This window comes from Oryzias latipes, chromosome 3 (assembly GCF_053564925.1).
Source record: "Oryzias latipes strain Hd-rR chromosome 3, Olatipes_Hd-rR_3.1".
In the NCBI taxonomy this organism is placed as follows: Eukaryota; Metazoa; Chordata; class Actinopteri; order Beloniformes; family Adrianichthyidae; genus Oryzias; species Oryzias latipes.
In genome coordinates, this window is record NC_136239.1 from 19,278,404 (window position 1) to 19,294,413 (window position 16,010).

The window sequence follows — 16,010 nt, forward strand, 5'->3', positions numbered from 1 at the left end:
GGGGTTACTCGCCCAGGGAGTAAGTTACTGCCCCTCTGCTACAGTACTTGCACCACCTGGGAACCAAATATTCTTCTCTAGAAAGCCACTCTCAAATAGGCTTTTTTCTAATCCCCCCTCACCCCCTCTGTCAGAGGAACAGAAAGTTCTGGCCTGTTGGGGGCGATGTAAACGTCATGTAAGAAAGAATACATTTCACGGGATCACCTGGTTCAGGTGGCACAGTGACAAAGGTACTATGGTGAAGAGTTGAAAGGTTAGGGGTCAGGTAAGCCCGGAGATAAAGAGCAGCGCTTGTGAATGGTGATATGAGAGCCAGGCAGGTGGGAAACGAAGGGGCACGGCAAAGGGGATGTTAATGTGGGAAAGAGGCATGTTCCCTCTGGAGGAGGAAAAGCAGGCCTCCTGCTGCTGTAGGGTTGTCAGGTTTCAGTTTGAAAATCAATCTGTGTGGTCAACAGAGCAACAGTGAAAACAGCAGTTGTCCCAGCATGCATTTGTCTGTTGTCTACAGCAATTTGGGCTGCAATTTCGCCGACACCAACACCTATTTGAGTGTTAGTGGAACATTCTTGTCAAACCTGAATGCATTACTATTTTGTTCCAAGGAGACGGTGCTAACCACTAAGAAATCATTCCCACATCTCATAATCCAATATAAATGGAAATGCAATCAAACTGAAGCTGACTGCGCTTAAAGCCGTCAAGCGCTAACATTAAAAAGTGAAATGCTGCACCAATATATTTCATCGCCTCTGTAAATCCACTCCTGTAAAATCCAATCAGAATGTTTTGTAGAATGTTGTGCACTTGAGATCATATTGAACTATAAAGTCGTGTCAAACACACACACACAAATGTGTGCAACATTCATGTCTGTAGATTCCCTTTGATCTCAGCACTCAGATTACACAGCAGTACAGTTATGTAAACATGAAAAACGAGATTTAATTTTTGTGCTTCTCAAGCATCAAGAACTCTACCCGATGAAAGAAAAGTTCACTTTCTTGATAACTCAAGCATTCTTCATAAATGATTGAATTGTTTTACCTAAAGAGCTGGTAGTGGATTTCCTCAGACACTCTGCATTATCTATGGTGAACATCCAGGAAGAGGACATTGGGAGTGTGGACTCTTAGAACGTGGGTCTTCACCTCAACACAAAATCGAACTAGTGAACCATTTGTTAACCCTTGTGCTATCTTAGATGACCCCACGCTTACATTGACGTGTAAGGGTCTAACTGACCCAACTCCCAATGTTAAAGTGCCTAAGATAGCACAAGGGTTAAAAGAATAGAGCAGACTCTATTTGCTGAGGAGACTGAGGTCTTTTGGAGTGTATGAACCACTTTTACATACCTGATGTGAGTTTGTGGTAGTCTTAGGCATCTTTTATGAAGAGGTCTGCATCTCAAACTGGTGAGGAACGGAGGATGGTCCTCATACTATCATCCTTGATGGAGAACAACACCCACGGTGTCATCACTAAGCTGCTCCTTTGGCATCTGTTACACCTTAAGCGTTTGAAGTAAAGACATCGAAGGTCGGTTCTTTCAATTTCCCCCAGTAAATCCAGTTACTAGTTACTACTATTACATTGTTAACCTCATTCATGTACAATTATTTCTGAACTGTGCAATATTTTCACTGGGCTATATTTATAACCCATTCCCTTCTTTAGTTTTGTCTAAACATGTGACACATCATTTACACATTTCTTTGTACATGCTGTTACTCTTATTGTTGCAAAGTGGAAATCTCCCCACTGTGGGACAACTAAAGGGCTATCCTAATCTTTTATCTCTTAAAACCTAGAAATATTTTTATGAACTTCTGCAATAGCTTTAAGAAAACTAATTCTTACATATTTATCATTTCTAAGAATAAACCTTTTGCGATGCATTCAAGATTCTTTTCACATTTTTTTTTACTTCCTGTTCGTTTGCAATCTATAATCATGTAAATATTACCCAAAAATGGTCGCTGTAACCGCTTACCAAAATGTTAGCACTCATCTGATTGAAAATCAATTAGTTATGTATTCATTCACCATGAATGTGTCACAGTCCCCCCGAACACTTTCAAACAGGTTCATTTTCAGTTCCTCTCTTGTAGATAGGTTTCCATATTACCGTTTGTTAATTATTCATGCGTGCTTGCTTGGCACGTCACTTGGAAATTAAGCAAACCGTTTGGACGAGTGATACAGAATCACACAGTGACCTCCTTTCTGAACCTGCCTGCATTGTCTGCTTTGTCTCCTGCTGATGGTGAAAAAGAAACAGGAGCTGAGGCGGAGATTATTCCTTCATGTGTGAAACTGCTGAGCAGCGCATGGCTACAAACAGCCAGAAGAGTGTGCGCAAAAAGCTGGGTACAGTTCCTATTGTAATGTGCAAAATGATATCTCAGCAGTGAAACTATCTCTATTACAGGGGGATAGAGATTCTCTTACGCTTTGGATTTGCTTCAAAGAACACAACAAATGAGCTAGGGGTGTTTGCTGGGGACTTGTAGAGCCAGTGCACATAAAGATAGAATTTAAAAACAGATACAATTACAATTTACTTGTGCAAGTTTTACTTGTGTTTAAGTTTCACTTCCTATTTGGCCTTTGACAAGTTGATCACTTCAGGTGCCTCATTGGTTGCACATCTGCTTTAGTTGCATTTCTTTCTTTTACATTATCAGTACATGAAATCCTAGATTCATGCCATAGAATCTTATGAAGGGGGCAGCATGTTTTCCCTGTGCCTTTGTGTGTTTTCTTCCTCCCACATTCCAAAAACATTGGCATCTCTGAATTGGCCCTAGATGTGCAAAAGGATTGCCGGCCCCTGCAACAGACTGGTGAGCTGTTAGGATAGCACAAGGCTTAAGAGTGTATCCCGCCTCCGCCCAACAGTAGCTGGGTTGGCTCCAGCATCCCTGTGACCCCAAAAGAAATACAGCAGCTTCTGATAAGATAGATGGATAATTCTATGAATCTAGTTCTGTCTAAATGAGGAAAATACCACTTTTAACCCTTGTGCTATCCTAGACAGTGCGCTGAACCTTTTTTCTTCAATGATTTGTGATCTTCACTGGTGTCCATGGATTACATTAAATCTTTCCACCTTTATCCACCTTTGTCATGGTAGGGAGAACACGTCAATGTAAGGGTGGGGTCATCTAAGATAGCACAAGGGTTACAGTTGCTGAGGAGGATAATTTTTTTTTTTTACCCCACACTAGTTTCTGTATCATGCAAGTTAAATAATAAAAGGCACCAAAAAAAAAGACAGCAAATACTCTACTTGGTAGGTTTTAGTCATTTATTTCAATGCATCCATTTAACAAATTTTCACAACAAATAGATGATCTTCCCCAAATAATACAGGAGCTCATGTCAGTTCTTTTATTACAGCATCATGTGCAAGCCCTTTGAGACATTCTGTCCTGATTATGTGGACGACAAAAATAAAGGAAGCACTCTGGATTGTTGCAGGAGGTGTTGGGATGAAGGACAAGCAAGCAAAAAACAAAAGGATTGACAAAAGTCCTGATGTTTTCTCTTCATGTTTATGGCATCATGGGATCCTCGTAACCTCAGTTAAACCCCGCAAATATGTTTTGTATTAAATTGCACTAAAAGGGAAAATGAGCCAAAACCACTTTGTTATGTAAAATGCCAATGCAGGAGACAATTATGATGCAAGCTGACAGAAATGCCAGTCACTGAGAAACGAATCCTCAACGTTACCGGGACACATCGCGCACGTTCTCCAACAGAGCCGGAGAAATGCATAACAGTTCTCAAAACAAAACATTTTCTGTGAAAACGAAAGGCCAATTTTCATTTGTTCACCGGCGCAGGTAAAAACACAGACACTTCAATCACGCGCCCTGGGGGGCTGGTAGTACTGCTGCGTGGGCCTCGTTCGTCTCGGCTGTCCATCTCCCCCACGGCGAAACTCTAGTGAACTGTCGTAGAAGCTGTCATCTTCCTCCTGCCAGTGAACATTTGACACAAATATGGCGTGCTACTGCGACTCATTAGACCTGCAGTTGATCAGCCCCTCACGAAAATCCTGCCCGACTGGTTTCTCTTTACTACTTGCTAACATGTTTGCAACTTCATTAGCAGAGTAATGAAACGTCATTTCTCCTTACCAACATGTCAGCAGACACAGGTTTGATGTTCTCCAGGAGGACCTCCTCACAATTTCCATAGTCACTGAACACAACCACAGCTGTGGAGCCAGATGGATGCACTGCGTCTATTCTTGCATGGTAGAACTTCAGGAAGACACATACAGGCATCAATGTCACACTGCTGTCTCTATGAATAGTCAGCACTGTTTGAATCAACATTTTACTATATGTCAAACTTCCAAAAAATACATTTGTTTGGTTGTACAGAAACGTGAAACGGAAACTTACTTTGCCGTCTTCCCAGTACAGCGCCAGACACTGGTCTCCGGGTTTCCATCCATGTTCTGGGATTTGATTCCTGTCTGGTCCCCGAGGGCCTTGACCTTTACCTTGGCCCGGTCTTCTCTTCGGTCCCGAGTTTTGAGGCATATTTCTTCTGGGTAGCTGCTCCCTGTTTGGAGTACAGGGCATGTTTCCAGGCTTAATTGGTCCAGTTCTTTTATGTTCTAATTCTCCGTTTTGAAAATGAGAAGGAACCCCTGTCAACGAGCAAAGAGTTTGTGGAAATCCTCCTTCCTGAGTCCCCCAGCTCCCTCCTTTTGAATTAAAGTTGGACTGGCCACTATTTCTTTGTCTGTCAAAGTGGTCCGAGTTTTGCCGGTCAACCTTTGGCTTCCTCCTGCTGTTGTTGGCTTCTTTATTGTTTCCTCTTCCATCTGCATCATTTCCTGCAGAATGACTTGGTTTAGGTGAGGGTCCGTCGTTTTTCATCCCTCTTTTTTGAGACAACCCAGACGTATTTGAGCCGCCTTCTCTATTTCTGGATTGTTGGTGGTAAGATCCATTAAACTCCAACTTCTGCTGAGGTTCTTCTGAGTGCTTTGGCAAAGTGGTAGAGCTAACGGTCTGATCATCTCTTGTCTGTCTCCTGTCATTAACCGCTTGATCTGGTATTCCTCGCGGCCACCTCTCCTGGCTCCTCCACTGCTGAGATGGAGCTGACGTTGGACAGCTCATTAGGTTAGGGATGTGCTCCTGGCCTGGTTTAGGAAAATCTGTGTCTTTGTTAAATCTTGGCGGCCTGTCGTTCCTTTGTGATTTGTGTTCATAGTGTGAGGAAAACCTGGGCTGAGAATGCTCTTTGGTGTGGTAGCTTGTGTTGGAGAAACTTGCTTTGCTCTCATGGTTCCTCAGCTGTGTCTGACTCTTTGTATCTGGGAAAACACGCCAGCAAAAAATATGTAAACAATGGAAAAGAAAGGTTAGAACATCAATGTTCCATGTTTTATTGATGCTCTGCAGGAGTTAGGATGTTCTCAACTCGACTAACATTTGCCTTTAAAGTTGAATCTTACTGGGAAGCAACACTGAAAACAGTATTTGAGAACAAGTACCCAATATGTCTTGAAACATTTGCAAAAGTTCTTTTTTTTAAACAAAACTAAACTTCTAAGTAATCTGATGGCTGTAACCTGTTTTAATATAAAACATCTATTAGGCAAAACCCCCAGAGACATAAAGTTCAACAATTACCCAAGTTATAAATGACAATTATTACGTTCCGTCTATGGCCATTATGGGAAAGGTGCTACAGATCACTGAGCAAAAACTTCTGGACATTTATTAGACGTCTTTGCAGATGAGATGTGGGGCTTTACTTTGTTTTACTTTGAATGATGTTGCTCCAAGTGCAGAATCATGAAGATGTTCACCCACCATCCACAGAGAAAGCCCCCATTTTGGATTCCAGAAAGTCAAACAGAGTGCTTGGACCAGAAGGTCTTCCTCCAACCCCATCATCCTCGTCTTCGTTTCTGGATCTGCCTCTTCCCTTTCCTCTTCCTGAAGTCAAAATTAAGCATACAGCTCAGGTGGAGGGGGGGCTAAACAAAAACCACCACTTTACAACTTGAGAAACGTAAACGACTTTCTGAATTGATTTTGTTGTGGTTTGTGTACGAACCTCTGGGTTGGGACTTGTTTGATTCAGCCACCGTAGAGCCGGGTCGGCCACCAGAACTTCCGGTCAGTAGACTGTTTAGAGCCACTTCAACATTGTTGTTATTATCCAGCAGAGCTTGTCGAGCTGCCTCTCTGTCAAAGCCCATTTCCATGAGGTCTCTCAGAGCACGTTCGTCCACCTGCCCACCAACCACACGGAGCACAGTCAACAATCAAAAAACACCAAAGACGGGAAAAGTGTATAGCTTTGGAGAGAAGGAGTAGACTCATGGCTAGCAATAAATACGATGCATGAGGAACACCTCCCCTTTTTTTTTTTAAATCTAGCTTAAATTACAGGGTAGTGCATATTTCAATTTAAAAAGGTAGGCCTAATAAAAACAGGCTTATGTCTTCACGGGTTTAGATGTGTTGCAACACACATCTAAACCCGTGAAGACATTTATGTGTTCAGCCTAAAGCGGGACAATTACAACTTCATGATGCAAAGCAACAAAAAGAGACAAATGAACTCCAGCTTAGTTTAAAAACCAGACGGACCTCAAGTTCATTTACATTCTTTAACATTGGTCAATGTGTCAGACGACCTCTAAACGATGAAACAAGACTTCAGTTCAAAAATGTGAAGAAATAAAGAAGAGCAACCTGCTGCCTCCTTTAACGGTGCAAGGAGGCATTACTATTGTCAGGAAATACCCATGTATTGAACTTTAAACGTTAAAAAAAGTATAAATGTTGGTCATCTCACCAGCTCTCTGTAGTTTCCCTCTGGTCTGCTTTCTGTCTTTTCAAATTTGTCTTCACGTCTCCTTTGCTGGTTGGCATCTCTGCTTCGGGAAGAGGAGGCAGCGTTGGATAAATTACTGCCCGCATTCCCGCCGCCACCAAAGCTGCGGGGACCCTAACAAGGAAAGAGGAAGACAACAGTTGTGATCATGGGAAGCCGGGAAAAAGGAGAAAGAAAGGAAAATAAAGAAGAATATTGCTGTTGACATTGTAATTATAAGTTCTTCTTCTGATGAATGTTAAGAAGGTCCATTTTTTTAAACAACGAAGGTTAATGCAAATGTCAACAAACTGCATGTATTTGAGCTGGTAACCAAAATAGGTGGTGCATCATTTGAGAAAATAGAATTTAGTTTAAAGAATACAGTTTGTCTAAAGGCATTAAAGATGTGATGAGGAAGGATGTAAATAATGAAAATCCTGTTTTTTTCAATGTGCTTTCAGTTTTGTTGTTAAAGGGGTAAAAATGTGTTTTTAAAAAAATGTATAACCGCTTTGAAGAAAAAACAGCTACATGAGCATTTAGATTCCTTTCAAATAAAATAGCTACCCTCATTCTGGAAGATTAATTTTAAGCTTCAGAAAGCACCCAAAAGGGGTTACTGCATTCACATAAAATGGAAATCAGTGGAACACCAACACAGATTAAGGCTGCGTGATATTTGTGGGCGGAACTGTTGGGGCAGAGGAACCTCGCCCCTCTTTCCCCCGCCCATTGCTGGGTTTACATTCTCTCCCACTAGATTACAGCCCCTCAAACCCCCAGCCTAACATTACCGCTGCAATAAAAACTGGCAAGCAATTTTAGAGCTATTCAGCCGTGCAGTTCTGAGGCAGATTCCAGCTCCGATGAGTAAAAACAAAGTGTATTTGGATCTATTTGTCTGCAAGTGGATTGATCAGAATATAGAGGGGCAGGGGCTTAATTTTCCTTATATAAGTCCTCCATTGTGAGAAAAATGCCACAAGAACTCGTTAACAATATCAGAAAAACAAGTTTCATCGAAGCTTTAAGATTCTTCTATTTTTAGATTACTGCTAACACAGATTTTTAAGCTCTCTTGATACCTTTGTTGTGTGTTTTAGTAATTAATGTGAAACCGTAAAGTGACCGTAAAACATTGACAAACCTCTTTTGTCTTGGCCACCTCGGCGATCGCCGCTGTTCGCTGCTTTTCAAACTCGTCGTTCTCGTCGGGACTCTTGACCACATTCTGCGTCTGGAGGGTTTTCCTCTGGTCCAGTTCTCTGCTGTCTACCTCGTCCTTCCGGGCACACTTCTGCTCCGAGGACAAACACAGATCTCTGTTAGTCGTTTGAACAAAGAAACACTGTAACACAATACAGAATGGTGTCAAAACCAATTTAAATACATTTCCTTGGTGATATGCAAATATCAGTGATACACAACAGCTCAACAATAGAGAAAAAAGGAATTCAAAGGAAATGCCAAATTTTCACACAATTTAAAAGAGACTATATTTCTCAAAGAAGTTTAGAATATTTAGAGTTTGCAGAAAAATGGGCCATATCTTCTACAACTCAGACTTTCTAATGTCTTGTGCAACAAACTGAAAATAAGTCTGGTTCTAGTAAAGCACAGAGCAGATTTACTCAAAGATTTCTTCAGCTGTAGACAAATTCAAAAAAATGGAATTGGATAAAAAAGGATTCCTAGAGACAACATCCAGATATTAAACACATTAGGAATGCAAAGTTGTAAATTAAAAAAAATGTCAATTCCAGAGCAGATAAAGATGCTAAACCTTGACACAAAATCACTCACATTTTAACCTTTTAAAACACACAAAATTAAAAGAAAAATTAAAAAATAAAAGCATTTATGCTTTTGTTTCCACTTTTAAACTTTGAATAGAAAGCAACTATTTGTCAATTTAAAGTGTACAAGTGGACACGTACGCTATATTACCCACTTAAAGATTACTCACAGAAACATGCCATATTTTCTTTCTTTGCTGTTTTTCTTTTAAATTCCAGACACTTTTGTATAAAACCCTAATGCAGCATTTGCACCACGGGTTATAGGTAAGGCCCAAAGCTGAACTGTAGATCTGTCCAACTATTTCAAAGATTTATGAAGACAATGCTTCAAAAGATCAAAGGAAACACTGCGGGGAAAAGAAACTCAAGGCCAGACCTGTCTGACTTGTTGAATACCTTCATCATTCCCAGCTTTCCTTAAAGCTGCGGCTGAAATTCCATTTCTTAAACATCCGTGCTTAAAGCTGGCCTTTTCTAGACACAAGTTGAAGTTTGTTTAAAAGCGTGCAGGACTTTTTCGCACCTGACCAAATGGTACAAAGGGAGGTGGGCCCCCTTCTGCTCCGATGTTGCTCCTGCTGTGTTTTGCCAAACTCTGCAAGGTGAGGAAGAAAGACAACTCCATGTTCAAAGCTATGTAAGCCCAAATGAAATAAAAAGAGCAATGATTGCTAAAATTAGATATTGTCTTTTAAGCCAAAAAAAAAACAATCTCACCCTTTGGAGCTCCCATTTCTCCACCATGTGCTCAACTTCTCCTCCAAGGACTAAGATGTTTGAATCTTCAAGAAGCAAACAACCATTTTTAACCTGGACTGTACCAAGAAGCTTCACCTTTGTTCCGGGGGGTGTATTCAGACTGAAAAGGACAACAAAACAATGCTTAAATAAGACATGTTTTAGCAAAGCAACACAAACTCTTTTTAAAGCGTGATTCTCACACATTAAAAAAACGGCAAAAACATCCCATTGCCTTCCTGATAGCACTTTCTAAATGACATGAGGCATGAAGCTCTGTCAGCAGATGGGTGGCACGGCTAGAAGAGACCATTAATAATCCCAGCTGCTCCCCCATCCTCATGGTAAATTAAAAGCGCCTCTATCTCATCAGGCCTGATAAGGCCTCTGCCTGTCTCATTAGGAAACCACTGAGACTTAGAGGGATTTCCAGATCCTGATGCAGGAAGCCAAAGGAACAATTACAGATTTTGCTCTTAACCTTTGGGATAGAAAGTGTTCTCTTGATGGAGGCAAGTGCAGAAATGAGACACTGGTTGTTGTTTTTCTCTCAACTACAGACAAACATGCTATTCAACTTGCAACCTAATAGTTGACTTTCTTCAAGTCCTTCATCCCCTTTTCCACGCGCTTACAGACACTTTAAGCAATAAACACAAACCACTGTTGTTGGCTGCCAGTGTGTGTGAGTCTGTGTGTGTGCGCCGCTCATAAAGAGGGGATTTGTTCGGTTTTCTCCTCTCATCCCAGCAGGAAGTCAACACCCACATTCTGGCCACTCCACCTGTACAGGCTGGAGAGAGTCACCATGGCAGCCATCACCAAGGCCACCACTGCTTGGATGGAGATGTAATTAAGGCCGGGAGCAGCTAGATCAGCTGCCACTACGTGGAAATTGCAGATAAAGGGAAAACAATCCAGGCGTGTGGTGCGGTGAGAGCGCTGACAGGGTGTCAGAGCAGAGTGTGCTCGCAATTAGCACGCTAGCTCTAAATATAAAAGCTGGCTAAATGCCCCAGGATCTGCGTACCAAACATCATGCCGTTTATTTAGCAATTAGCCATTTGTAGAATAAGTATGATTTTTAACCCTTTTAACCAGTGATGACTGCCCTGACAGCTGCATTTAACTGTACTCCTCGTTTGTTCAAATATGCAGCATACCTAATCTTGGACAGATGTTTAAACTCCAATCCGACACAGGTGGTGTGCCCATCTGTCATCTGTAGGCGCAGCATCCGCGGTGCACCCTGGGACTCCTCGTTGTCTTTGGGGGCTGAGATGTTTCTCACCTTTTGTACCTGGAGAACACATGGGCCCTCCAGCTAGCCATGTGCAACAGACAAAGAAGGATCGATTATAAAGCAGACACGCCAGCAACACAAGTTACAAGGAAGCCGAATACAGTAGAAAATGGATAACATTTTTACCTTTTTCAATAAAAATAGTATGTTTGTATACGTTACCCTTAGCGTTTGCCTGTTAAACTATTTCGTTACCTATCAGTGCAGAATTACTGCCTTAAGCCATGATTTTTTTATTATTTTTAAGTTTGTGCTCACATAAAAACAAAGTCGAATAAGCGTGCAAAGCAATTCCAGGATAAAGAAAACAAAACTAATCATAATTTGTTGTGTTTTAAGATGACCACCTTCAGTTTTAGTAAAAGGTCCACCATTTTTTTCATGATCATTTGGCAGAGTGTCATCACCATCTAGTGGTGATCCTGAGAACTACAGCTTAACACAGTTTTCATTTTCTGCAAGATTTCTTTCTTCCTACCTTCTCTGTTTTTCCACTGTTGATATCAGATGGTAAAATCTTGCTTCCGATAGGCCTAAGATCCGTCTGCAAGGGAATAACAACAGTATAACAAAAATGCACGAACAAAACATTATATTTCAATTTGTGGATATTAACAGTTCTTGAAAATTGACACTAAATTGAAGGAAGGAGTTCTGAGTAGATTTAACCAAACCAATCATTCTCATTCAAGCTTCTTACAGTTTTTCACTTAAATAATTACATGAGATACTTTGAAAGAAATTCTCACATATGCAATTTTGAGCTTAATTTTCTTAATATCTAACCTATATATTTAGAAAAATGCCAAAGGAATGTGTTAAAAATATCAAGAATGCTGAAATACAATATAAATATCATAGTCATTTCACCCCCCACAGCCGGCAATGTATGCAAAATGTATAATTTAATTAAGTAAATAATCGCACCGATTCTACTAGAAAACATCAATCTAGTTTTTGTTTTTTGCTTTAGTTTAATCAGCTGTCATTTATTTGCTAAATCAGTCAACTGATGAAAGGCAAACGTGTGTGTGCACATGGATTCTTTTCCATCATGCCTGAGTGACAGAGTGCAGAGCGAACGTGAAGCTCTCATCATCATCATCATCATCATCATCATCACCACCAACATAATGCTGCTCTGCATGAGCTGTCACTTGGGGGAAGTATTCCTGTCACTTCTTCATGTGACAGAACAAGCCAGTACATTTGAGAAGAGCAGAACCAAGGAGAACCGGGATCCATTAATGACACTCCAGAACATCATTATTGATGAGATCACACTAACAAGAAACCCTTACGTTTTGATATTTCAGCACGAAACGCCACCAATTCCTTAAAGCCCTCAGTTTAATTAAGCATTTAAAGGGAGAAGTAGTTTGCTGACTCAACATCTCAACTAAACACACACAACCCAAAGGCCGGACGTAGATATATTGGGGAGCAGATGCAGCGCACTGCAGTGAGTCGGACGGCCTGCAGCGTTTTCAGACATCTCCTTCTTGATCCGCGGGAGGCACAGCATGAATGATTGACTAACTTCCTCTGTCACATTAAAGCGCCTTTGTTCACAGAAAGTTCAAGTCAATCCATGTCCACTAAAGGCTGTACATTCAGACTTTTTAATCTAATTACTGATAATCTAGTGAAAAGAAAAAGACATCAGGTAAATAAGCAGCTTCGTCACTAATAATTCAACCTCTACCTTGGGTTTTGATCTCTTCAGGCAGGCTGCACATGACTATGTAGAGAGCTTTAAAGGAAATTGTTATGTCAATTATTTTATTATGTCATTACAATGTAAAAAGTATGAAACTGCAGCATTAAAATGTTTTTAATATACATTATTAGAGAAAAGAAGCTGGAGTTCAGTAAATTTCATTTCTGAATGCAAACCAATGTAAGCAGATGAACATCAAGAATGTCAGGAATGAAATTGGATATTCATTTCATAGGGACTCTCATGTTATAAACGTTTTAAGAAGGGGCCAAAACGGGATGCAGTGCCCAAGGACACTAAAGCCGAAGGGAGGGATCAATACAGAAACTTTCTGACTGAAAGACGATAACACTTCCTTCTGAACAACGTCCACACACCCCCACCTCTCCAAAAAAAGGAGGAAAAATCAATATGTACCTGTCCTCACATTCATTTCTGATATCATTTCAGGATGTGAGCAAATGACTAATTGATCAAAGGGGAAGGAGTTGAAGGAAAAGTCCGACTCTTTAGAGCTAGGGTGAGAGAGAGAGAGCGAGTGCAGCCGAAGCTGAGCTTGCAAAGAATGTGTCATGCGTGCAGCACGCTCACGGCTTTCTTCCCTTTCCAGCCTAGCCTGTCTCAATCCTACTTATTGTGATGGTGTTGCAGGGTCCTACAACAATTTGCAATGCAAAACCAGCCTCAACTACACACATACACCTACAAACACACACCAAAACAAAAAGAAAGCCCATTGCGTTTAAAGAACAAAAGCAAACATCTCAAACTCACATCCAGTGCAACGTGAATGATGTCACTGTGGGTCAGTTTCTCAGCAGATCCCTTCAGCTCTTCGATGCCTTCATCTGTGAGGTACCTGTGAAGACAAACAATAAGAATTCCACACTAAAACCTCCTGAAGCTCCAGCTATAACACTGGAAAATGTTTCAAACCAAAAAAGCCTTTAGGTTGTAAAAAATAAAGTAAGAGCGTCAATCTTACTTCAAGTGTTGGACTTTAGCTTTAAAAATACCATTTATCCAAAGTGTTTGTCTTTTTACACAGTCTTTAGAGATAAATCCCAACGAGTGATTCTAATTTCGACGAATAATGGCCAACTTTAAAAATACTTCCTGTAGTGAGGTAGTATATTTACTTTTAGATAGTTAGATATAGTATTTTAGATTTCTCTCCCTCTGATGAGTTACTGGACTCACAGATGTTATATTGACAGTAGTTTGACACTTCAGTGACCAATCTACACGTGTTTTGAGCCAGATATGACATATGTCCAGCAAATGATGAGTTAATATGTTCAACCTTTAGGCAAACAAACAGAAGAAAATCCCTAAACATCACAGTCATCCACAATCTGTTGACAGTAAGACACAAGCCTTAGAGCAGGGGTGTCAAAGTCATTTTCACCGAGGGCCACATCAGCATAGTGGCTGTCCCCTAAAGGCCAGATATAACTTATACATGTAACTAAATTTAATGAAAAATAAATGTGACTACTCCTTAATGTTAAAAAAATGAATTATTTATTTATTATAACTTTTTAAAGTGACAATTACAGTTTCATAGAAAACATCTGTTTGCTTGTTACTCTAGCATAAATCTTTTTAAATTTTAACCGCTTATTAAAACCCACATAACTCGAAGGATCAAACCGTCCAAGTGAATAACGAAAAATAACATAAAACTCAGCTAGAAAGAACATGTATTACACGTGTAACATTTTACAAAAAAAGGCTGCACACAGCCTTTGTCTGCATACACACATAAGACCTGCAAACACTGAATAATTACAACAGCAGCTACACATAAATAATATGTAATCAACTAAATGTAATTTTAAGAAATTAATAATTGTAAAGCTCTCAATAAAATAACATGGCGGGCCACATTTGGCCCCCGGGACTTGTGTTTGACACATGTGCCTTAGACTTTCAGGGGATGTAGCATTAAGTCATTAAAATAGCATCTCGTGGACAATCTCTGCTTTTTAATGACTCAAAACTGTAATATTAAAGATGATTTGAAGGCAGTTTTAACTTGCAATCCCAGTTTAGTAATATTACACATATAATTAATCGACGCTTACAAAATCCGTGCCAAGAATAGAGATTCTGATTTTAATCTTAACTCATCGTCATTCACCATGTTTAGATCACCATGTAAAAAAAATTGTTACAATTTGCGAGGCTCACAAAAGAAATGAGTGGGAATCGAAAGTGTGTTTATCAGCAACATTTTTAGGGGGCATTTTTATAACTGTAGGTTGTAGCCCAATAAGAAAACAACAACAACAACAACAACAACAATAATAGTATTCATAATAAAGAAAAGAAGAAAATAAAGCAAGAAAAAAGGGTATCCATATTTTTTTTTACTTCTAAGGTCGTGCAAATCTGAATAGTTTTTTAACTTATTAACCAAAAATTACAACAAAAACATAAAAACTAATTAAAAAAAATAGTGAAATTGTATGCAAGTCAAAGACATCTAAATGAAAGGTGCATTGCTTTATAAACATGATATATGCCAACACATTAGGAGTAAATAAGTAAATCATTTAACATTAGTAAAAAATAATTATTCCAGATTCATGAAATAAATGTCTATGATTCAATCATAGCTGGGAAAAAACAGTTGGAATTCTATTCTACATCAGCATTTATGGGTAAGAGTCATTTTAGTGTTAACCACAAGAAAGCATTTGCAGAACATTTAGGCAGTTCATTCATGGACATGAATGAATGACGTCTGTCCAACGAGGTCAACACGAGTTATTAATGCAGCTTGCAAAGTGGAAGCATGAGTTATAACATTGGAAGTAACCAAACGATTTGTTGTCGTAACGCACCTAAAATTTAATCCCAATTTTCGGTTTTTAAATGTAACTTTTAGCCGTGACAAGAGTTTTCTGTTAATTCAATCTTATGCTAGCTGGATTAGCAAACTACACTATCGCGCCAGCTACTCCATACATTGTAATGTCACTTTAACAAAAAACACAAAAAAAAAAACTGCAGTGTCAATATTTTTGAATATCAGTAAGCCATTTTCTTATAGAAATATGTTTTCTCTTTGGCAAAGCTTTCCGTTTAAAAAAGCGTTGGGGAATGATTGAAGCCACCAGCTCAGTGAGTAGCAGAGCAGTTAGCTGTAACATAAAATGCTACTACTTACCAGCCCTCTTTGATCAGGGAATCTACCAAGTCACTCATTTTGGTCGAATCTACTGGCGTTAAACTAACTACAACAATAAATTGTAAGTGTGCAACCTCTACAGCTATCTAATACTGTAATGCATAATGGCTCCAAAACAAAGCTTAAACCGTAAACATGTCCGAAAACGCTTTGTGCAACTACGGAGTGCCGAGAGGGTCTAAACACATTCTTCTTCTTCTTCGTATTTCCACAGATTGTACAGCATCGTACATTTAAAATTGTACATTACCGCCATCTTGTGGTCAATATGACTCAAATGGTCCTGAAGTGCAAATCACAACAACATATCACTCAACGTTAAAACCTATTAAATATCACAGAGACAATTAAAAAGCAAAATAATAATAATAAGCAAAGTTCACATTT

General features: G+C 39.7%; 1 protein-coding gene across 1 annotated transcript; it reads right to left on the bottom strand.

Annotated features, from left to right (window-relative positions):
- Window positions 1–3,302: 3,302 nt before the first annotated feature.
- Window positions 3,303–15,824, bottom strand: tdrd3 (tudor domain containing 3). Its single transcript, XM_004067159.5, has 13 exons — window positions 15,603–15,824; window positions 13,202–13,286; window positions 11,186–11,251; window positions 10,568–10,728; window positions 9,384–9,525; window positions 9,190–9,261; window positions 8,015–8,164; window positions 6,847–6,999; window positions 6,100–6,277; window positions 5,853–5,978; window positions 4,425–5,350; window positions 4,155–4,280; window positions 3,303–3,991 (listed from the first exon to the last, which is right to left on the bottom strand). The coding sequence occupies exons 1-13, from the start codon at window positions 15,638–15,640 to the stop codon at window positions 3,875–3,877; spliced, it is 2,340 nt and encodes a 779-aa protein (XP_004067207.1). The 5' UTR covers window positions 15,641–15,824; the 3' UTR covers window positions 3,303–3,874.
- Window positions 15,825–16,010: the final 186 nt, after the last annotated feature.